General features: G+C 43.8%; 2 protein-coding genes across 4 annotated transcripts in view; one reads left to right on the forward strand and one right to left on the reverse strand.

Annotated features, from left to right (window-relative positions):
• The window catches only part of ASB2 (ankyrin repeat and SOCS box containing 2), a 52247-nt gene extending 29848 nt beyond the window's left edge, over positions 1 to 22399 (forward strand). For all 3 annotated transcript variants that reach the window (XM_040410942.1, XM_040410941.1, XM_040410943.1), the window contains 7 exons: positions 5028 to 5194; positions 5704 to 5859; positions 6684 to 6929; positions 7734 to 7908; positions 12342 to 12903; positions 20543 to 20696; positions 21193 to 22399. In XM_040410942.1, the coding sequence (XP_040266876.1) occupies positions 5028 to 5194; positions 5704 to 5859; positions 6684 to 6929; positions 7734 to 7908; positions 12342 to 12903; positions 20543 to 20696; positions 21193 to 21335 (1603 nt within the window). In that variant the 3' untranslated portion in view covers positions 21336 to 22399. The remainder of the gene's footprint in view (positions 1 to 5027; positions 5195 to 5703; positions 5860 to 6683; positions 6930 to 7733; positions 7909 to 12341; positions 12904 to 20542; positions 20697 to 21192) is intronic.
• CCDC197 (coiled-coil domain containing 197) overlaps positions 1 to 25515 on the reverse strand; it is a 155286-nt gene that overhangs the window by 51279 nt on the left and 78492 nt on the right. The gene's annotated exons all lie outside the window — the stretch shown is intronic.

Consider the following 25515-nt stretch of genomic DNA (forward strand, 5'->3'; position numbering starts at 1 on the left):
ATGGTTGCCAATCGCAATCCCTATGGGGCTGTCATTCAGCTTTCCCATAGTCCTGAATGGCAAATTTTTTGCAGATGTAGGGAAGTGGTGGATGTCATCTGCACAGATCCAAGTGTCGGGATGCCCCCCTATAACTGGGTAACATCCCCTAGGATTGTGGCCATGTTGGCTGCCACTCAGCTTTCTCAGACTACTGCTCCTACAAAACTGTGTATGTTAACCATTCAGGGCTTGGAAAGCTGGGTGACAACCCATATAATTGAGGCCATATTGTCTGCCACCCAGGGGTGCACCGCCAATGAGGCAGCACCAGGTAGGGGCAAGAGAGGGGCGGCCGAAGGGCCATGAGCAATGAGCGCTTTCATTGTGGACACACTGTGGAAAGCTGGGTGATAACCCCTATTAGGGAAGTGACTACTGCCGTGATGCTAGTCACCAAGCTTTCCCATGCTCCTGAATAGCAAATATGCTTACATTTGCAATGGTGTGTTACCTTCTGGCCATATTCGTTGTTACCCAGCTTTCCTAGATTCCCGAATAGCAAAATACAAAACAAAACCTTAGATCCTATTTTATCCTGACTTATTGCTACTTACTTTAGCAGATTATCCATTCAGTGCTAGAAAAGCTGGGTGAAAACCCTTCTAGGAGCTATAATTGAGCCCTACTGGCTGTCATCCAGCTTTTCCAGACTCCTGAGTGGCAAATCTGCCTACTTTAGCGCTGAAACAACACCTGCTCCCACAATACTACAGTAAAGAGCCGTTCAGGACTAGGAAAGCTGGGTGACAGTCCCATACTGGTTTTCTCCCAGCTCCCACCAACTAAAATGAATGTAAGTGACTTAGATGATGACTCCTATCTGTACTGATGATGCCCTTTAAGGGGGGTTTCAGGGATTGGTATTTAGGCGATTACCCAAGGCACTGTGCAGAGTGTCCCCTAAAGGAGCCCCCCATGTTTGTAATTCTGCCCAGGTGGGAAATGAGTGGAATAAGCAGAGGCAGATTATGATCGCACATAGTCAATGAGTCAGACGGGCAGGTAGGTGGACCGGCACTTTGAAGTTAAGTGTAAACATGTGATCTTCTCCTGGGTACAAAATCTACAAGATGAAGGAGATATAATGTCCACAGATCTTCCTACTGAAGGTAAATAATGGCTATTATATAAAGGCGCCACAAGGCCCAAGGATTAAAGATGGGGGAGGTCCCCAGGGCGAACATTACGAGGGGCCCCTCTGAGGACAGAGCGCAAAAACTGCCTGCTGATATAAATCACGAAAACCGTACAGCTTGATTATATTACATAACCGAGTGCAGACAGAAACACGATCACAATAGTCTGTTAAAAATGCAATACTGACCCCAAATAATGCCATACAGTGACCAAATAGTAGCACCGTACAATAATGCTACCATACAGAACAGTGTTCAAATGAAGCCACCATGATATGAAGAAATAATACTGCCACACAGAGCCGGAGTCGAATGCTCACGCTTAGTCTGCCCTGCGGAGTAATATGGTGCAGGATGAAAAAAGTGCCCATGATATAGTGCCATGCAATGACAAATAATACTACCAGATACAGCTCAAATAGCAGTGTCATGCTATGCCTATCATCACACAGGGACCAAACGATATGTCTAAACGAATACCACCATACAGTGCACCAAGAACAGTACTATTCAGTGTGTGAAAGTAACTGTCATATGGTGCCTTAAAACAGCGCCATTGAAATAGCCACCATATGGCGCCCAGATCTCAGTGCTATATTGTACCCAAAATACTGCTACTATCATACAGTGCCTAATGTATGCCACCATAAAGAGTTCAAGCAGCAATGTCAAAGTGTGACCAAATAATAGTATCATACTGTACTCAAATTTTACAGACTCCAAAGAATACCACCATAAAATGTCCAGATACCGCCATACAGTGCCCATATATTATAACCATACAGTGTCTAGATAAAACAACCATCTAGTGCCCAGATTATAGCACCATACAGTGACCAGATATCACCATAGAATGCCTAGTTAATATACCCATCTAGTGTCCAGATCATACCACCATACCCTGCCAGATAATGGCACTATACAGTGCCCAGATAATCCCACCATACAGTGCCCGGATAATCCCACCATACAGTGCCCGGATTATAACCTCACACAGCATCCAGATAATACCGTGCCACCATACAATGCCAGATAATACCACCATACAATGTCCAGTTAAAACCATTATACACTCGATAGAGTGCTTAGTTCAGGCATACAGAGCCCAGATAATACTACTATAAAATGTCCAGATAACACCGCCTTACAGTGCCCATATAATATAACCATGCAGTGTCCAGATAATACAGCAACAGAATGTCAGATAATTCCATAATACCGTCCTCAGCTTATATCACCATACAGTGTCCAGATAATACCACCATACAGTGCCTATTAAATGCAACCATCTAGTGCCCAGATAATACCTCATACAGAGCCCAGATAATACCACCATACAGTGCCTAGAAAATGCAAGCATCTAATGCCCAGATAATGCCACCATACTATGCCAGATAATATCACCATACAATGTCCAGCTAAAACCATCATCCACTGCCTAGATAGTTCAGCCATACAGAGCGCAGATAATACCACCATACAGTGCCAGATAATAGCATTATATACTGCCCAGATAAAACCACCATGGAGGCAAAGCTGTGTAAGTTTTTTTTAAAAATTTAAAGGGACATTATTGACCCTTCCCCTTGTCTTTTCTGGGTCGTACAGCTGTCAGGGACATTCTCATGGCGTTGGCAGGGAGGACATTGAAGCAGACCCTCAGTTCTTAGACAGCCGTGCAGGGTGGGTGTACACGGGGGGCCGCACATTACAGGGCAATTATTCGCCTACACACTTGCCTCTCTCTCCATACGGTCCCCCTGACCCCGTGCAGCTGCCATGACAGCTGAGACAGCCTCCATTCATGCTGTCAGTCGGCTGTTCTAGGAAACAGTTGCCCCTGGGATCGTTACATGTTCCTAACGTGTTACATATGTGCTCCTGTGAAATTAACACGTTGTGACATATGAAATAGTGTACGGAGTTCAGGGGGGTCCACGCAGTGACATTCTGCAGAAGGACGAGTATTATGAAGTTACATGGGAGTTTTACATTATACTGAAGTTCTGCTCTGGGAACAAGTGCCGCATTATCAGAGCTTCTGGATTATCGGATGTAGGCAGAGGCAAAAAACGCATCTGTTGCCTAAGACCGCTGCCAACCTTGGTAACACCACAACATAGCAATACCACTAAATAATAGCACCATACAACTGCCACCATGTATTGACTGAATATCACCGCCATACTGTTACTGAATACAATGACCCCACAGTATTTGTGTTACACGGGCGGACGGCAGACGGTATAAGTGAATGCAGTGCAGTAAAATACAATCCAATTTACCATTGAAACACATGTTCTTTGGTTGGAATCATTTGGCATCAGACCACCATGACAACTTCTTCTTCCATCCACGACTTGGTTTGCCCCCTGGAAATTAATGGTGCCCTCTTTTTCGTGATAAACAGTAATAATGCCCCTCTGTATGGCACTTTGAACAGAGTAATGTACTAGCCACGACGTGCCCTCATAACAATGTGCCAGTCACATTTGGCTGGTACATTGTTATGAGGGCACTGTGGCTGGTACATTGTAACATGGGCATGTGACTGTTACATTATTATGAGGGCAGGTGACTGGTACACTCTTATGGGGACACTGTGGCTGGTACATTGTAACATGGGCATGTGGCTGGAGCATTGTTATGGTGGCACTGTGGCTGGTACATTATTATGCTGGCATGTGGCTGGCACATTGTAACGTGGGCATGTGGATGGTACATTGTTATATGGGTAGGTAACTGGTGCATTGTTGTGGTGGCATGTGGCTGGTACATTGTTATGAGGGCAGGTGGCTGGTACATTGTTATGAGGGCAGGTGGCTGGTACATTGTTATGAGGGCAGGTGGCTGGTACATTGTTATGAGGGCAGGTGGCTGGTGCATTGTTATGGTGGCACTGTGACTGGTACATTGTTATGAGGGCATGTGGCTGGTACATTGTTATGGTGGCACTGTGACTGGTACATTGTTATAAGGGCAGGTGGCTGGCACATTGTAACGTGGGCATGTGGCTGGTGCATTGTTATGAGGGCATTTGGCTGGTACATTGTTATGGTGGCACTGTGACTGGTACATTGTTATGGTGGCATGTGACTGGTACATTGTAATGTGGGCAATCTGTGGCTTGCTCTGTCATGGAGTACCTTTAGGACCCCTCAATAAGTGACATATGGGGGTCTGGGGTGTAGATGCGCCCGGCAGTGACGCCTCAAAGATGGGCGCAGATTGTTCTCCTCCGGCCACAATGATTACTTCAGCATCCGTATGGATTTACGGCCGGTGTTTGTCTTGGCGCTGACTTTACTCTGAGGAGCCACATAACATGAAGCCTAATTATCTGAGAAATGCAATCATTCCTCCTGCGTTCCTGCCGTGCACGAGGCTCCCGAACCTCTAATTGCTGCATATTATGTCATTAGGAAAACAAATGACAACCCTCATCAGGTCTGGCAGGCGTGAGAAGACTGCTCTGCGGCCTCTGTCACGTTATGTCTTCCTTAAGTCCTAACATCTGAGACCCCCTGAATCATGGAGAAATTTGGGGGAGATTTAGCAAAACTAGTGCAGAGGAAAAGGGAGGGCAGGTTGCCCCTGGCAACCAATCAGGTCGCTGTTATCATTTTACATGCGGCCTCTGAAGAATGAGAGCTGGAATCTGATTGGTTGTCGCCAGGACAATCTCCACTTACTCCACTGATAGGCCTCGGGCAGGGATTGTCCCCAATGTGAGACAGCAGCGCAGATTACAGGGTAACCACAGCTGGATGGAGCAGAGGTTGGGGCCAGAAAGATGTCTGCCTCCTCCTGCCGGAGGTTTCCTCTGACTCTGGCCTTTTTCTCTCACAGAGAACGGAACCCCATCGAGGAGATGATCAAAAAGGGAGATGAGGAGGCGCTGAGCAACCTCCTGAAATCCGGGACACGGCTGTGCGAACCCAACAAAGATGGCTGGCTACCCATGCATGAGGCGGCGTACTATGGCTCCCTGCACTGTCTGAAGCTTCTGCTCAGAGGTTGGTGGATGGAATTTAGCTTATTCTCAGGAAAATCCACCTGTCACTGTACGGCGGTCACTGTAAGGCGGGCACTGTACGGTGGTGATGGTACGTCTGTCACTGTACGGCTGTCACTGTGTGGCGGTCACTGTAAGGTGGTCACTGTGTGGCGGTCACTGTACGGGTGTCACTGTAAGGCGTTCACTGTACATCTGTCACTGTACGGCTGTCATTAGCTGGCTGTCACTGTATGGCGGTCACTGTACGGCTGTCATTGTGCGTCTGTCACTGTAAGGCGGTCACTGTACGGCTGTCATTAGCTGACTGTCACTGTATTGCTGTCACTGTACGGCTGTCACTGTTTGGCTGTCATTAGCTGCCTGTCACTGTATGGCTGTCACTGTATAGATGTCACCAGCTGCCTTTCATTGTATGGTTGTCACTGTATGGCTGTCATTAGCTACCTGTCACTGAATGGCTACCAGCACAATACCTAAAGAAATTACAGACGTGTGTCCTCTGTGCAGCATATCCTGTGATGATCGACCAGCGGACCCTGCACGAGGAGACGGCGCTGTACCTCGCTACTGTACAGGGGCACCTGGAGTGCATACAGTTTCTGCTGCAGTCTGGAGCTGAGCCCGACATTGTGAACAAGTCCAGAGAAACCCCCCTGTATAAAGGTAAAAGCATGTCCACACCCCGAAACCGCACACACAGAATGGGCTCAGATACACCCGCTCAGAAGAGGGTATCCACCTTTAGGTGCATCACTCAGCAGACAGTATCACAAATGATAGGATTAGATACATCGGCCCATTAGACAGCATTACAGATGATCAGATTAGATACATCAGCCCATTAGACAGCATCACACATGATTGGATTAGATACATCGGCCCATTAGACAGCATTACACGTGATTGGATTAGATACCTCTGCTCATTAGACAGTATAACACATGATAGGATTAGATACCTCAGCTCATTAGACAGTATCACACATGATCGGATTAGATACCTCAGCCCATTAGACAGCATTACACATGAACCGATTAGATACCTCAGCTCATTAGACAGTATCACACATGATCAGCTTACATACCCCAACCCATTAGACAGTATCACACATGATAGAATTGGATACCTCAGCTCATTAGACAGTATCACATGATAGACTTAGATACCTCAGCTCATTAGACAGTATCACACATGACAGAATTAGATACCTCAGCTCATTAGACAGTATCACATGATAGACTTAGATACCTCAGCTCATTAGACAGTATCACACATGATAGACTTAGATACCTAAGCTCATTAGACAGTATCACACATGATAGACTTAGATACCTAAGCTCATTAGACAGTATCACACATGATAGACTTAGATACCTAAGCTCATTAGACAGTATCACACATGATAGACTTAGATACCTCAGCTCATTAGACAGTATCACACATGATACACCATTATAACTCGCATTATACTCATTCGATATTCACAGCGTGCGAGCGGAAGAACAGCAGCGTGGTCCAGATGCTGGTGGACTACAGGTCTGACGTTAACCACCGGTGTAACCAGGGCTGGACGGCGCTGCATGAGGCGGTGGCGAGAAACGTGCTGGATATCATCGACATCTTGGTAAAGGGAGGAGCAAAAATTGAGGCCAAGAACTGTTACGGCATCAGCCCCTTATTTGTGGCCGCGCAGAGCGGACAGCTGGAGGCGTTGCGGTACTTACTCAAATGCGGTAGGTGCCAAAGCTCCAGATTATCACAACAGACACCCTCATCTCTATGCACGATAAATAGTCACTTATATCTGTTTCATGGAAAGCTGAATTACAACCAATATGGCCGCCTTGCTACCCAGTGTTCCTAGAATTTATGCTGAGACACATTTCAGTCCTGTAGAGCTGACCAACATGGCGGGTTTATCATTCAGGGATCTAGGAAAGATGGGGTACAATCTATGTGGGAGAGGTAATGACGGCCATGTTGGTTGTCACCCTGCTTTCTCACGAATCGGGTCCTTTGGTTCCACTATGGTATCCGAGCCTGGGCCCACCGGAGGATCCTCTGGGGATCTGGTGGGCCAGTTCGACCCTGTAACGAACTGACATCTGGAAAGGATAAAAAATGGCGTACAGCTGCTTAGACATACACCCTTGATGGGGTTGCTTTTTAAGCAATAATGCACAGCCGAAAAACCATGCTTTTCCATGAGGTTGTCAGGGAGTACCGTTCTTGCAACCAGCCTGTCTTTGATTACTTAGGTTTGGCCGAAAAGAGGCAATGAATGAACCTAGGCGTACTCCATCATTTAGAGCAGGGATGCTCAACCTGCGGCCCTCCAGCTGTTGTAAAACTACAACTCCCATCATGCTCGGCTGTAGGCTGATAGCTGTAGGCTTTCTGGGCATGCTGGGAGTTGTAGTTTTGCAACAGCTGGAGGGCCGTAGGTTGAGCATCCCTGATGGAGAACTAGTAACGTAAAAAAAAAAAAAAGGTAGATGGATAATCTCTTTCATTTTTTATTTTTATTTTTTAACTAGGAGCGGACATAAACACCCAGGCCAATGACAGCGCCACAGCCCTCTTTGAAGCCTCCAAAAACGGCCACGACGAGATTGTTGAGTTCCTCCTGGCACAAGGAGCTGACGCCAACAAGCAAAATAAAGATGGGTTTTTACCCATTCACATCGCAGCCAAGAAACGTGACAATGACGAGTAAGTCACCCCTCCCCCTTCGTACATTATATCCCTCTCACCCCTGAACTCTGCCCCCAAAAAACATATTGCATGCTTCCAACATGAGGAAAGCGGGATGAAACTAACAGGTCCCACACACACTGAGTAATACATCTGGCACTGGTAATAGTAACAGCGCGCTGGTGCTGTATACGCGCGCGCGGGGGGGGGGGGGGATCTGATGTCAACACTCAGGAATCTCCTACATTGTTGTTGGAACATGTAAGTGCATCCACATCACACGTGACATTGAGGAACACATGGAGAACGGGCCTCAGAGTTGCAGGGTTGCAGGGATGCTCCACCATCGTAGTATTACTGCTGACTTATTATCTCAGAGCTATGTCCTACTGCTGACTTATTATCTCAGAGCTATGTCATACTGCTGACTTATTATCTCAGAGCTATGTCATACTGCTGACTTATTATCTCAGAGCTATGTCATACTGCTGACTTACTATCTCAGATCTATGTCATACTGCTGACTTATTATCTCAGATATATGTCATACTGCTGACTTATTATCTCAGACCCATGTCATACTGCTGACTTATTATCTCAGACCCATGTCATACTGCTGACTTATTATCTCAGACCCATGTCATACTGCTGACTTATTATCTCAGACCCATGTCATACTGCTGACTTATTATCTCAGAGCTATGTCATACTGCTGACTTATTATCTCAGAGCTATGTCCTACTGCTGACTTATTATCTCAGATCTATGTCATACTGCTGACTTATTATCTCAGACCCATGTCATACTGCTGACTTACTATCTCAGATCTATGTCATACTGCTGACTTATTATCTCAGACCCATGTCATACTGCTGACTTATTATCTCAGACCCATGTCATACTGCTGACTTATTATCTCAGAGCTATGTCATACTGCTGACTTACTATCTCAGATCTATGTCATACTGCTGACTTATTATCTCAGAGCTATGTCATACTGCTGACTTACTATCTCAGATCTATGTCATACTGCTGACTTATTATCTCAGAGATATGTCATACTGCTGACTTATTATCTCAGACCCATGTCATACTGCTGACTTATTATCTCAGATCTATGTCATACTGCTGACTTATTATCTCAGAGCTATGTCATACTGCTGACTTATTATCTCAGAGCTATGTCCTACTGCTGACTTATTATCTCAGATCTATGTCATACTGCTGACTTATTATCTCAGACCCATGTCATACTGCTGACTTATTATCTCAGATATATGTCATACTGCTGACTTATTATCTCAGACCCATGTCATACTGCTGACTTATTATCTCAGACCCATGTCATACTGCTGACTTATTATCTCAGATCTATGTCATACTGCTGACTTATTATCTCAGACCCATGTCATACTGCTGACTTATTGTCTGAGTTATATCCTACTGCTTCCTTTTTTTTGTCAGAGATATGTCATATTGCTGACGTATTATCTGAGGGATTAGTGATTATCTCAGATCTATGTCATACAGCTTTATATAGGATAAACCAGGCACTCAAGTATGAAGTAAATTGATAAGGATATTTATTCCCACAATGACAATAGAATATAACAATAAAATTCACCAATAAAATACTATAAAATATTATAAAACACTTTAAACCGTAATAGCAGCAATATAGGACATATACACTAAAAATCAATGCGTTAATTGAATAGCAGCGGCATTTATGTTAGAATCAATACATAAATTAATAAGCAGCAGCAATGGACATATGTATTAATTAATAAATAGCGGCATTGGACATATGCGGCTTGTAGATGCTGAAGTCATTGGGTTCAGAAGAAAACGCAGAAAAACCGCAATTGGTGGCAGAGTCTTATAAGCGCTTGTTTGGTTTCGGTAGTACTAAATTTGCACAGTGGTGGCGTCCCACCGATTTGAGCAACTATGTTGCTTAGTTTTACCTGGCCAGTATGTCTTTATCCTACGTCCGGATCTGTGGAAATTTGCTGTGGGCGCGGTGTCACCTGGATATCCTGCTCACGGAAGCAATGTCTGTGGCTTTATTAGGATTCCTCCGGTGTTCGTCGCTCTCAATCACAGCTAGTCGATTCTTGGAAGTCCAGGGGAGCTATTTTTCCAGCATGCCGGTACAGGGTGTTTAACCATACGCGTTTCGGGGTTCTCTGAATGACCCCTTCCTCAGTGGAGGAAGATCTATGTCATACAGCTGACTTATTATCTCAGAGCCCTTTCACATTATCACCTATTTATCTATGTCATGTTGCTGAATTATCTCAGAGCTTTTTTATACTGCTGACTTATTATCTCAGGACTATGTCATACAGCGGAGTTATTGTCTCAGAGTGCTGTCATATTGCTAACTTATTTATATATGTCATATTGCTGACTTATCTCTAGGCGCCGTCATATTGCTCTTATCTCAGAGCTATGTCATACTGCTGATATATCCTACAGCTGTTTTATATTGCTGACTTAGGCTACTTTCACACTGGCGTTAGGATTGTTCGTCAGGCTGTTCTGGCCCCATTCCGGCATCACACATATGCTGCCAGAAGTCCGCTTCAGCCCCATTCACTATAATGGGGACGGTTCGGAGATGCAGCCGCAGCACGGCAAACATGCCGAGAGGCGGCCGGACAAAAACCGCAGCACAGCCTGCCGGACAATCCTAACGCCAGTAATGTAATTTTATCTAAGTGCTATTTCAAATTAATTTCTAATTATCTCAGATACATATCGTACTGCTGGCTTATTTCAGACCCATGTCCTACTGCTGACTTGTTATCTCAGACCCATCTCCTACTGCTGACTTATTATCTCAGACCCATGTCCTACTGCTGACTTATTATCTCAGAGCTATGTCATACTGCTGACTTATTATCTCAGAGCTATGTCATACTGCTGACTTATTATCTCAGAGCTATGTCATACTGCTGACTTATTATCTCAGACCCATATCATACTGCTGACTTATTATCTCAGATCTATGTCATACTGCTGACTTATTATCTCAGACCCATGTCATACTGCTGACTTATTATCTCAGACCCATGTCATACTGCTGACTTATTATCTCAGACCCATGTCATACTGCTGACTTATTATCTCAGACCCATGTCATACTGCTGACTTATTATCTCAGATCTATGTCATACTGCTGACTTATTATCTCAGACCCATGTCATACTGCTGACTTATTATCTCAGAGCTATGTCATACTGCTGACTTATTATCTCAGACCCATATCATACTGCTGACTTATTATCTCAGATCTATGTCATACTGCTGACTTATTATCTCAGACCCATGTCATACTGCTGACTTATTATCTCAGACCCATGTCATACTGCTGACTTATTATCTCAGAGCTATGTCATACTGCTGACTTATTATCTCAGAGCTATGTCATACTGCTGACTTATTATCTCAGACCCATGTCATACTGCTGACTTATTATCTCAGAGCTATGTCATACTGCTGACTTATTATCTCAGACCCATGTCATACTGCTGACTTATTATCTCAGATCTATGTCATACTGCTGACTTATTATCTCAGACCCATGTCATACTGCTGACTTATTATCTCAGACCCATGTCATACTGCTGACTTATTATCTCAGACCCATGTCATACTGCTGACTTATTATCTCAGACCCATGTCATACTGCTGACTTATTATCTCAGATCTATGTCATACTGCTGACTTATTATCTCAGATCTATGTCATACTGCTGACTTATTATCTCAGACCCATGTCATACTGCTGACTTATTATCTCAGAGCTATGTCATACTGCTGACTTATTATCTCAGACCCATATCATACTGCTGACTTATTATCTCAGATCTATGTCATACTGCTGACTTATTATCTCAGACCCATGTCATACTGCTGACTTATTATCTCAGACCCATGTCATACTGCTGACTTATTATCTCAGAGCTATGTCATACTGCTGACTTATTATCTCAGACCTTTGTCATATTGCAGTCAAGGTTACTGACACTTATGTTATCTGGAATCACTGACTTTTTATCTCAGAGCTATACTGCTGACTTGTCACCTCAGACTTATCCCATATATCCCGTATTATATATTATCATGCTTTTTTAACTATAGTAATGTCATTTTCTGTACATAAGGGCTTATGCACACGACCGTCTATATTTTGCCGTCCGAAAAAATCGGATCCACAAAACATACGGATGACGTCCGTGTGCATTTATTTCGGAAATAAACAGCTGGCCCCTAATAGAACCGTAATGCGGACAATAACAAGACGTTCTATCCCTTTGTGGAACAGACATACGTAAACAGAATGCACATGCAGTAACTTCCGCATACGGTCGGAACTGACACAGAAAGAAAATACATTTGTGTTCCTGAGCCCTAATACTGACATCTGTTGTTCTGTATTTTTAGCATAGTCTCAATGTTGATCCCTGTAACCAGTCGCGTGCGAGTGAAGAGGAGTGGGATAAGCCCCTTGCACATAGCAGCCGAGTGCAACAACGATGGCGTCTTGGAAGAGCTCATCAATGCTGGCTATGATGTCAACTTCACCCTATCGTTTGACCGGGCCAGGCTGTACGAGGACAGGCGCAGCACCGCACTTTACTTTTCCGTCATGAACAACAATATATATGCAACAAAATTGCTGCTAGAAGCTGGAGCCAACCCCAATATAGATATCATCAATCCGCTGCTGATCTCCATACGACATGGCTGCATCACCACCATGAAGATGCTTCTGGATCACGGGGCAAATATAAATGCTTATATCTCCACCCATCCTACCTCCTTCCCGGCCACCATCATGTTCTCCATGAAGTATCTGAGCTTGCTGAAGTATATCATGGATCTTGGGTGCGATGCAGATTCTTGCTTTACGTGTGAATATGGAAGTGCACCTCATCCTCCAGTGGAGGATCCAAGGCGACAGAATGATACACCCCAAGATCAAAAACAGCCAAAAATTGTCCAGGTACAGCCCAGTCATAATTCTAATATGAATATTCAAGATGTTTGCTTGCTGTCAGTGAATTAAAGGGCTTCTGTCACCCCACTAAACTGTTTTGTTTTTTTTGGTTACTTTTAATCCCTATACTGCGATTTATGGATACATACTGTCATTAATCATTTTGGTTCAGCAGATTATGTTAAAAACGTACTTTTAAAATATGCAAATTACCTTGCTACCAGCAAGTAGGGCGGCTACTTGCTGGTAGCAGCCGCATCCTTCTATCCTAAAGACGCCCCCTCCGCATGTTGATTGACAGGGCCAGCGGACGGGATCTCTCTCTGCTGGCCCTGTTTGCATTCAAAATCTGGCGCCTGTGCAGTACCTGTCTTCAGTCGGCGCAGACGCACTGAGAGGCGGACGCTCGCTCGGCGCTCCTTCCTCAATTCGCCTGCGCCGGGTGTAGATGTGACGTCATCGGCGCAGGCGCATTGAGGATGGAGCGGCCGAGCGAGCGTCCGCCTCTCAGTGCGCCTGTGCCGACTGAAGACAGGTACGGCGCAGGCACCAGATTTTTAATGCAAACAGGGCCAGCAGAGAGAGACCCCGTCCGCTGGCCCTGTCAATCAGCATGCGGAGGGGGCGTCTTTAGGATAGGAGGATGCGGCTGCTACCAGCAAGTAGCCGCCCTACTTGCTGGTAGCAAGGTAATTTGCATATTTTAAAAGTACGTTTTTAACATAATCTGCTGAACGAAAATGATTAATGACAGTATGTATGCATAAATCGCAGTATAGGGATTAAAAGTAACCAAAAAAACAAAAACAGTTTAGTGGGGTGACAGAAGCCTTTTAAGACATTCTGGTCAGTCTCAGTCGTGCTCACACCAGCTGAGGATTTTCTACCATTTATCCACTAGTTTAGGCATTCCTCTCTGAAATAAACACTTCGGCGCCGCACCTCTCTCCGCTGCCCTGAAGGTTTGCTGCAATATATCAGTGTAGGAGAAAGAAGAGAGTCCAGGAGACAAATGATTTATGTTGCCCCAGCTCCATTATAAGTTCTGTATTTTTCACCCTATAAGACACACCCAGGTTTTAGAGGAGGAAAATAAGAAAAACAATATTTTTCATTAGACCTCAGTTCAGACCTCCAATGTTAATTAGACCTCAGCTCAGACTCCCATTGTTAGGCTACTTTCACACTTGCGTTAGGAGCGGATCCGTCTGGTGTCTGCACAGACGGATCCGCTCCTATAATGCAAACGCTTGCATCCGTTCAGAACGGATCCGTTTGCATAACCATGAACAAAATGATAATGATAATGATAATGCAAACGGATCCGTTTTGACTTTACATTGAAAGTCAATGGGGGACGGATCCGTTTGAAAATTGAGCCATACTGTGTCATCTTCAAACGGATCCGTCCCCATTGACTTACATTGTAAGTCTGGACGGATCCGTTTGCCTCCGCACGGCCAGGCGGACACCCGAACGCTGCAAGCTGCGTTCAGGTGTCCGCCTGCTGAGCAGAGCGGAGGCTGAACGCTGCCAGACTGATACATTCTGAGCGGATCCGCCTCCACTCAGAATGCATTAGGGCTGGACGGATGCATTCGGGGCCGCTTGTGAGAGCCTTCAAACGGAACTCACAAGCGGAGCCCCGAACGCTAGTGTGAAAGTAGCCTTAATTAGACATCAGATCAGACCACCAATGTTAATTAGGCCTCAGCTCAGACCCCCAATCAGACCTCGGATCAGACTCCCAATGTTAATTAGACATCAGATCAGACTCAGTCAGACCTCAGATCAGACCCCTAATATTAATTAGACCTCAGCTCAGACCCCCAATCAGACCTCAGATCAGACCCCTAATATTAATCAGACTCCAGCTCAGACACCCAATAAGACCTCAGATCAGACTCCCAATGTTAATTAGACATCAGATCAGACTCACAGTCAGACCTCAGATTAGACCTCAGCTCAGACACCCAATCAGACCTCAGATCAGACTCCCAATGTTAATTAGACATCAGATCAGACTCACAGTCAGACCTCAGATCAGACCCCCAATGTTAATTAGACCTCAGCTCAGACCCCCAATCAGACCCTTAAAGGGACACTGACATGCCGTTAGAGCATATAAAGTGACATATATTCTTCTATTGGTCTTAATATGCTTAATTAAACAATACCATTATCACCCCTCGCTGCCTTTCCGTTACTTATGAAAAAGTGTTTTTATCAATATGCAAATTACCTTACTTTGTGCCCAAGGGGCTGTCCCTCATTCAGTTCTGTGCCCAGCCGTGCCCCAACTGCCGTCTCCTAGTGCCGCCCAGCTCATTAGTATTCACTGCACTGGGCAGCTTTTTTTTCTCCCGACGCGGTGAAATCCCGCGCATGCCCAGTACTATCTTCTACTAGAGCTGGAGGGTGCCGGAGACCTTATCCGGCGCAGGCACGGAGAGACAAGATGAAGCTAATGCCAGGAAGATAGTACTGGGCATGCGCGGGATTTCACCGCATCGGGAGAAAAAAAAGCTGCCCAGTGCAGTGAATACTAATGAGCTGGGTGGCACTAGGAGACGGCAGTTGGGCCGCGGCTGGGCACAGAACTGAATGAGGGACAGCCCCTTGGGCACAAAGTAAGGTAATTTGCATATTGATCAAATCTTCGCAAACCGCAATTTCGTGGCGGGTCCCATTCATTTTAATGGCAGACGAACCTGAAAAACCCTCATCTCATATTTGCAGCCAAGAAATAATTACTAGAAGTGCACAAATAGTCCCACAACATGGACAGTGACATACCAGATGGATTATTAGAATTTGCGATCTCCATTCATTATTTTTTTCAATGCAAAATATCGGCAATATAATTTTTGCGTACACGCATGCGCAAATGCACTATACAGTACCCAAATGCACTATAAAGAAAGTATATTGGTATATAACACCCCGCTTCAATCAGTTTTTTTGGGGGACGACTGGTATATCACACCAGTAGAAATTATTTGTCCCAATAACGCTTGTCCCTCTATATACCTGCAGTATCGCAGCAGAACCGCACACAACTGCCGCACAATACAAATGCACCATAATATACCGTCTAACATAGAAAGTATATTATAACATTGTACAAGGAAGGCAATCCATTAGAATATACATGAAGATAAAACGTAACCTTTAATAATGTTACTATGAGGGTCCATTCACACGTCCGTAAGTGTTTTGCGGATCTGCAATTGCGGACAAGAATAGGGCATGTTCTATTTTTTTGCGGAGACGGAAGCACGGATGCGGAAGTGCGGATCCGCAAATGCAGATGCGGACAGCACATTACAGCCCCATTGAAAATTAATGGGTCGGCACCCATTCCGCAAAATTGCGGAACGGATGCGGACCCATTTTGCGGACGTGTGAATGGAAAAGATATCCCTCAAAATGAAAATAAATTAAATTATTAAAGTTAAGCAAAAAGCATAGATGTGGTCGGCAATAACAAGTGCTCGGCAGCACCAAATCAGAAACCATATGTCCTACCACAACCGGGGGGGTTCCAGTGCACATCCATGAATCCCGGAGGGAAAGCAAAAACCATCTATCCCTGGGCTAGATGATGATGTGGTATTGAAGGACAGGGTGGGCAAAGAACTGTCCCTGATATTGCCCTACAGGGGGTGCTATTCTGGCCCTGATAGCCTAACGACAGACCACCCGCCCTGATAAGAGCGACCCTGTCCGGAACCTTACCCTATATAAAAATGGCCCTAGTTAGCCCCTAGCCCCTAGGCCCCTGACTTCCAGGTGATCACTATATAGATCTATGTGTTTTTGACTCATTATAAAAGTATATTATAGGTATATCGCACCCCTCTGTGTATCACACCTATCGATAGCACACCTATACTAGTGCTTAAAAGGACTTTTGTGGCCCTATTAGCTAGCGTTTGGTGTCCCTAACAGTCTGTCCCTGCTCCACACAGCAACCTCTCCCTACACTGGCAAAAGACTGAATGTAAAATGGCGGCCAGATCAGGTTTATTTATAGGGTCCATGTGCTGAAATGTCTCAATTGGCTGTCCTGTACCACCTGATGGATGTGTCATGGGTCAAAGTTCTTCACAATGTAAAAGAATATGGCGGGCGCGAATATCTCCATATGTTCGCATGTTCGGTGAACCGCGAACACGCAAAGTTCGCCGCGAAACGACCGCCGGTCGAACCGCAAGGCCATCTCTATTCACTATTATTCACCCCAAATGACACACTGACATTCCCTGCCACACACACATTTGGGGAAAAAGTGTGTCTTATAGGGTGAAAAATACAGTAGTCTGAAGCTATAAACAAACCCATTAAAATTTAAATTCACTTCAAAGGAGTCTGTCGCCTCCAAAATCAAGTTCAAATGATGCATACGCCCTGAAACATAACCATAACTTTCTTGTAAAAACCTTGTCCTCTAATCCTAAGAAATATTTATATTATTTTCATGCAAGTAATAATTTAGGTGTGCCATGGGTAGGACCGCCACGATCAGTTTTCTATTGCTTCTCTATACCGGGGCGGACTGGCCATAGACCCTAAAGGGAAATTTCCTGGTGGGCCGATGCCCAGGGGTCACCCAAGGCCTCCTCATGGCCACCAGCCAGGTGCACAATGATCTGATGCTCTCAGCATTAATTAACATAGGAGCACCAGGCACTTATGCCCCTGGCCAGAGGCCACAGGTCCCTGATTCCAACTGTATTGTCGCCCTCAGGACAATGATACAGTTTCATACTGTGGCGAGGGGGGCAGTATTTTGTGCTGCACTGTGGTATTTAGGGTACTTTCACACCTGCAGTACTTTCACACTGGGGCAGTATTTTGTTCTGTATTACATTATTGCTGGACAGTTTGGACCCACCTACAACATGGGGCCACTTTTAGGTTTTGTTTCAATGGCCACTTTAAGTTCCCAGTCTGCCCCTGCTTCTATAACACCGCCCAGCACTTCCCCCTCTAGTCTATGAGATTTTAGAGCTGGGAGCAATGACACAAGGGAATCTACAGGGCACAGAAAAGCATATGCCAGGATTAGAGGACAGGATATTCATAAGAAAGGAATGATTATGATTTAGGACACCTACCATGCGTGGTGGTATAATTACTTTTAGAGGAGAAAATCTCCCTTTAAAGCAATCTGAGATCTAGAAAATGGTGAGAAATTAAAACACTAAGGATAATTTCAGACGAACGCGTCCAGTGTGGAAAACACACTCTGTGAAGAAGCGTGATCTTATTATGGACATTGCTCCTTTCACAGGACCCCACAGCATTATAAGGATTTATAATTCCATGTCACCCTATCCGACCTTGCCTCTACTAAATTATACTGACAGCATTAGGTCAGTACAATTCAGTAGATGCAAGGTCGAAAAACACACATTAGTAACTACTATAATACTGCCTCCTATGTACAAGACTATAACTACTATAATACTGCTCCTATGTACAAGAATATAACTACTATAATACTGCTCCTGTGTACAAGAATATAACTACTATAATACTGCCTCCTATGTACAGGAATATAACTACTATAATACTGCTCCTATGTACAAGAATATAACTACTATAATACTGCCTCCTATATACAAGAATATAACTACTATAATACTTATCCTATGTACAAGAATATAACTACTATAATACTGCTCCTATGTACAAGAATATAACTACTATAATACTGCCTCCTATATACAAGAATATAACTACTATAATACTTATCCTATGTACAAGAATATAACTACTATAATACTGCTCCTATGTACAAGAATATAACTACTATAATACTGCACCTATGTACAAGAATATAACTACTATAATACTGCCTCCTATATACAGGAATATAACTACTATAATACTGCTCCTATGTACAAGAATATAACTACTATAATACTGCTTCTATGTACAAGAATATCACTACTATAATACTGCTCCTATGTACAAGAATATAACTACTATAATACTGCCTCCCATGTACAAGAATATAACTACTATAATAATGCTCCTATGTACAAGAATATAACTACCATAATACTGCCTCCTATGTACAAGAATATAACTACTGTAATACTGCTCCTATGTACAAGAATATAACTACTACAATACTGCTCCTATGTACAAGAATATAACTACTATAATACTGCCTCCTATGTACAAGAATATAACTACTATAATACTGCACCTATGTACAAGAATATAACTACTATAATACTGCCTCCTATATACAGGAATATAACTACTATAATACTGCTCCTATGTACAAGAATATAACTACTATAATACTGCTTCTATGTACAAGAATATCACTACTATAATACTGCTCCTATGTACAAGAATATAACTACTATAATACTGCTTCTATGTACAAGAATATAACTACTATAATACTGCTCCTATGTACAAGAATATAACTACTATTATACTGCCTCCTATGTACAAGAATATAACTACTATAATACTGCTCCTATGTACAAGAATATCACTACTATAATACTGCTCCTATGTACAAGAATATAACTACTATAATACTGCTTCTATGTACAAGAATATAACTACTATAATACTGCTCCTATGTACAAGAATATAACTACTATAATACTGCTCCTATGTACAAGAATATAACTACTATAATACTGCTCCTGTGTACAAGAATATAACTACTATAATACTGCTCCTATGTACAAGAATATAACTACTATAATACTGCTCCTATGTACAAGAATATAACTACTATAATACTGCTCCTGTGTACAAGAATATAACTACTATAATACTGCCCCTATGTACAAGAATATAACTACTATAATACTGCTCCTATGTACAAGAATATAACTACTATAATACTGCCTCCTATGTACAAGAATATAACTACTATAATACTGCTACTATGTACAAGAATATATCTACTATAATACTGCTCCTATGTACAAGAATATAACTACTATAATACTGCTCCTATATACAAGAATATTACTACTATAATACTGCCTCCTATATACAAGAATATAACTACTATAATACTTATCCTATGTACAAGAATATAACTACTATAATACTGCTCCTATGTACAAGAATATAACTGCTATAATACTGCTCCTATGTGCAAGAATATAACTACTATAATACTGCTCCTGTGTACAAGAATATAACTACTATAATACTGCCCCTATGTACAAGAATATAACTACTATAATACTGCCTCCTATGTATAATAATATATCTACTATAATACTGCCTCCTATGTACAAGAATATAACTACTATAAAACTGCCTCCTATGTACAAGAATATAACTACTATAATACTGCTCCTATGTACAAGAATATAACTACTATAATACTGCCTCCTATGTACAAGAATATAACTACTATAATACTGCTCCTATGTACAAGAATATAACTACTATAATACTGCCTCCTATGTACAAGAATATACCTACTATAATACTGCCTCCTATGTACAATGATATAACTACTATAATACTGCCCCCACTTGTTCTGCTATGTGTCCTGTGTCAGTAATATGTCCTCCAGTGAGAACATCTGGTTTTGATCCTTTTTACCCTTTGCTTTAAGTTATCAGTCAATGTTTTGTTCTCGTCCCTCCAGTTTTGTGAGATGGTTTCCACTCCGGAGTTGAGTCGCTGGGCCGGTCCCATCATCGACGTCCTCTTGGATTACGTGGGGAACGTGCAGCTCTGTTCCCGTTTACAGGAGCATCTAGACAGTTACTCTGAATGGGACTGTATTAAGACCAAAGCAGGTACTTTATATCCGTTATACATCACAAGACTCCGGTGGGGGTAGTATTCCTACCGCATATGTAGTTACCATTTTTTGCTTACCTATATAAACCTTCAGCTGTGCATGTATGGAAGGAAGTTACCCCCATCCCTGATCACATTCTTTGTCATGCTCCTCCCTCATTGCCCCAGTCTGTATATGGAGTAGGTTCCTATAATACATTATCTGAAGATCTGTCCAAGTTCTGGGGCTAAAACTGTGGTTCATTTCAGCTTTATGACCCCCGAAATGTTGAGAACAAGGGACTATGGGAAGGGGGAGCACCCAACAGCACAGGCCAAATAGAAGGTTGACCTCCAGATCTTCTTGGTATGGTCCAATGGCCTCCAGTCCCTGGTGTTTAACGTTTTACCTCAGATGGAAGTCAGTTGACTTTAGTGGAGGAATCAAAGTATCTTGAGGAAATTTTTGAATTCAACCCTTGACCAATTTTTCTAAATTTGCACCTTTTCCAGAACTGCCGAGACCTCTTACCCACTTGTGTCGCTTAAAGGTGCGGAGTTTGTTGGATAGAAATCGCCTAAAACTATTGGACACTTTGCCACTTCCCGGTAGACTCATCCGATACTTAGGTTATGATACCTCTAACCAGAGTTAGCTGCTGAAACATTGAGGACATGAGGAGCCAAGTGATGGAAACCAGGTTGTGGGGTTGGCGTTATTGCTGCCTTCATAGGGCACAACGTTCAGATCACAGCGCTCCTCGGGGCCGTCTCAAGAAGCAACAGGCAAGTTACAAAAAGACAATGGAAGTTACTGAATACATGACTGACGATGATCACGTGTCTCATGAAGTGGATCCCACGGGCTAACTGATGACCCAGCCCTCAAAACTGCTGCAATCTGTGAGCGGCGAGTTCACTTTAAAAGAATGCTCCGTCTTTGCACTGCTGTGTCACATTGTATTTAGTGTTTTTGCATGGAAATTCGCTGTTTGACAAGTGACTGCTTGCTATTGTGATAGCAAGTTCTGGTTTTGGCCAGGATGGGGTTAATAGTTTTTTTTGTTTGGGTTATTACTGCCCTCTAGTGGTGGCCATACATATATGCACAGACAAACTCATCCTTCCCAAATAGGACTCGGTATGTTGCAACCAAACTTCCTGACCTCTCACCAGTCCTCTGACTGGGTGTCCCAAAAATGTCCACATGTTCTCAGAAGGGAGGAGCCAATCAGAAGCGGAAAAGGGCCCTGGTTGGTTTCTTCCAGTATATATGCAGCTGGAAGGACCAAATCATGAACCTTATTGGCGCTCCTAATGGGCTGAGGGTAAAAATTGAGCCCTGTAATCACGTAAAGGGGTTGCCTTTATGAAGATGACCCCTGCTGATGTGACTGATTAGGACATAAGGACTACCTAAAGGGGGTCCCCCAGCTTCCATTACGAGGGGCCCCATGCATCTGAATGGCCTCCATATAATACTACATTTACACTGCACAGGAAATATCTGCCTGGTCTAGGGTTGCCACCTTTCCCAACAAAAAATACTGGCCATGTTAAGCCATGCCCCAAAGGGGGTGTGGTTGTAGGGCGTGGCTTAACATGGGGTGTTATAATGTGGCTCCCAGTATTATTAATGCTCCCATTAGTGCCCCCCAGTAACTTTAATGTCTCCATTAGTGCCCCCCAGAATTGATAATGTCCCCCATTAGTGCCCCAAATGATAGTAATGCCTCCATTAGTGCCCCCCAGAATTAATCATGCCCCCATTAGTGCCCTTCAGTAATATTTATGCCTCCATTAGTGCCCCTCAGAATTAATAATGCCCCCATTAGCGCACCCAATAATAGTAATGCCTCCATTAGTGCCCCCCAGAATTAATAATGCCTCCATTAGTGCCCCCTAAACTAATAATGCCCACTTAGTGCCCCTCAGTAATACTAGTAATCTCCAATTTGTGCCCCCCAGAATTAATACTGTCCCCATTAGTCCCCCCAATAATAATGCCTCAATAATTGCCCCCCAGAATTAATAATGCCCCCATTAGAGCCCCCCATAATTAATAGTGCCCCCATTAGAACCCCCCATAAATAATATGCCCCAATTAGAGCCCCCCAGTAATATTTATGCCCCCATTAGTGCCCCCCAGTAATAGTAATGCCCTCATTAGTTCCCCCAGTAATAGTAGTAATGCCTCCATTAGTGCCTCCAGTAATTGTAATGCCCCCATTAGAGCCCTCCAGTAATAGTAATGCTTCCATTAGTGCCCCCAGTAATAGTAATGCCCCCATTAGTGCCCCCAGTAATAGTAATGCCCCCATTAGTGCCCTTAGTAATAGTAATGCCCCCACTAGAGCCCTCCAGTAATAGTAATGCCCCCATTAGTGCCCTTAGTAATAGTAATGCCCCCATTAGAGCCCTCCAGTAATGGTAATGCTTCCATTAGTGCCCCCATTAGTGCCCCCAGTAATAGTAATGTTCCCATTAGAGCCCTCCAGTAATAGTAATGCCCCCATTAGTGCCCTTAGTAATAGTAATGCCCCCATTAGCGCCCTCCAGTAATAGTAATGCCCCCATTAGTTCCCCCAGTAATAGTAATGCCACCATTAGTGCCCCAGTAATAGTAATGCCCCCATTAGAGCCCTTCAGTAACAATAATGCCTCCATTAGTGCCTCCATTAATAGTAATGCCCCCATTAGAGCCATCCAGTATTAGTAATGCCTCCATTAGTGCCCCCAGTAATAGTAATGCCCCCATTAGTTCCCCCAGTAATATTAATGCCCCCATTAGTGCCCCCAGTAATAGTAATGCCCCCATTAGAGCCCTCCAGTAATAGTAATGCCTCCATTAGTGCCTCCATTTATAGTAATGCCCCCATTAGAGCCCTTCAGTAATAGTAATGCCCCCATTAGAGCCCCCAGTAATAGTAATGCCCCCATTAGAGTCCTCTAGTAATAGTAATGCCCCCATTAGTGCCCCCAGTAATAGTAATGCCCCCATTAGTTCCCCCTAGTAATAGTAATGCCTCCATTAGTGCCCTCAGTAATAGTAATGCCCTCAGTGCCCCCAGTAATAGTAATGCCCCCATTAGTGCCCTTAGTAATAGTAATGCCCCCATTAGAGCCCTCCAGTAATAGTAATGCTTCCATTAGTGCCCCCATTAGTGCCCCCAGTAATAGTAATGTTCCCATTAGAGCCCTCCAGTAATAGTAATGCCCCCATTAGTGCCCTTAGTAATAGTAATGCCCCCATTAGCGCCCTCCAGTAATAGTAATGCCCCCATTAGTTCCCCCAGTAATAGTAATGCCACCATTAGTGCCCCAGTAATAGTAATGCCCCCATTAGAGCCCTCCAGTAACAATAATGCCTCCATTAGTGCCTCCATTAATAGTAATGCCCCCATTAGAGCCATCCAGTATTAGTAATGCCTCCATTAGTGCCCTCAGTAATAGTAATGCCCCCATTAGTTCCCCCAGTAATATTAATGCCCCCATTAGTGCCCCCAGTAATAGTAATGCCCCCATTAGAGCCCTCCAGTAATAGTAATGCCTCCATTAGTGCCTCCATTTATAGTAATGCCCCCATTAGAGCCCTTCAGTAATAGTAATGCCCCCATTAGAGCCCCCAGTAATAGTAATGCCCCCATTAGAGTCCTCTAGTAATAGTAATGCCCCCATTAGTGCCCCCAGTAATAGTAATGCCCCCATTAGTTCCCTCTAGTAATAGTAATGCCTCCATTAGTGCCCTCAGTAATAGTAATGCCCTCATTAGTGCCCCCAGTAATAGTAATGCCCCCATTAGTGCCCCCCAGTAATAGTAATGCCTCCATTAGTGCCTCCATTAATAGTAATGCCCCCATTAAAGCCATCCAGTATAAGTAATGCCTCCATTAGTGCCCTCAGTAATAGTAATGCCCCCATTAGTTCCCCCAGTAATAGTAATGCCCCCATTAGTGCCCCCAGTAATAGTAATGCCCCCATTAGAGCCCTCCAGTAATAGTAATGCCTCCATTAGTGCCTCCATTAATAGTAATGCCCCCATTAGAGCCCTCCAGTAATAGTAATGCCCCCATTAGAGCCCCCAGTAATAGTAATGCCCCCATTAGAGTCCTCTAGTAATAGTAATGCCCCTATTAGTGCCCCCAGTAATAGTAATGCTCCTATTAGTGCCCCCTAGTAATAGTAATGCCTCCATTAGTGCCCTCAGTAATAGTAATGCCCCCATTAGTGCCCCCCAGTAATAGTAATGCCTCCATTAGTGCCCTCCAAAATTAATAATGCCACCTTCTCTGCTTGTGCCCAAAAAAAAGCGCTTACCTCATCCATTTGATTGCGGCGCGGTGAACACTGCTGACTGGATGAGCAGGATAGGACCTGAGCTCCAGAGTGATGGCGTTTCACAGGTCCTGTCATGAGCTTCCAGTCAGCAGCGAGTGTTCACCACGGTGCAATCAAATGAATATTTTTTTTATTTATTTTTTATTTAACTCCCGCTGCTTCCCCCACTTGTGTTAAAGGCTGTACTAATGAGCCCTCCACAATGGAAACACTTATTAGTAAAAAAAAAAAACATATAGGAAAATACTGGCAATTGTTAATGGCGGTAGAAAAAAATTACTGACTGCGGCAGGGGCACTGAAATACCGGCTTGAACGGTGAGTTACTGGCCGGGTGGCAACCGTAGCCTGGTCTCTGGACCTGAGGCAATTCCTGTGGCGAGACAATCCCTTTGTTAGGGCGTCACATGAATTCCCTGACCTTAAAGGGTCAAAAATGTAAAAAAACAAACACAAAAAAATGCAAAGATTTCATCATTAGAAACCGTAGTAGAATTAT

The sequence above is a fragment of the Bufo bufo genome, chromosome 11, assembly GCF_905171765.1.
Source record: "Bufo bufo chromosome 11, aBufBuf1.1, whole genome shotgun sequence".
NCBI lineage: Eukaryota > Metazoa > Chordata > Amphibia > Anura > Bufonidae > Bufo > Bufo bufo.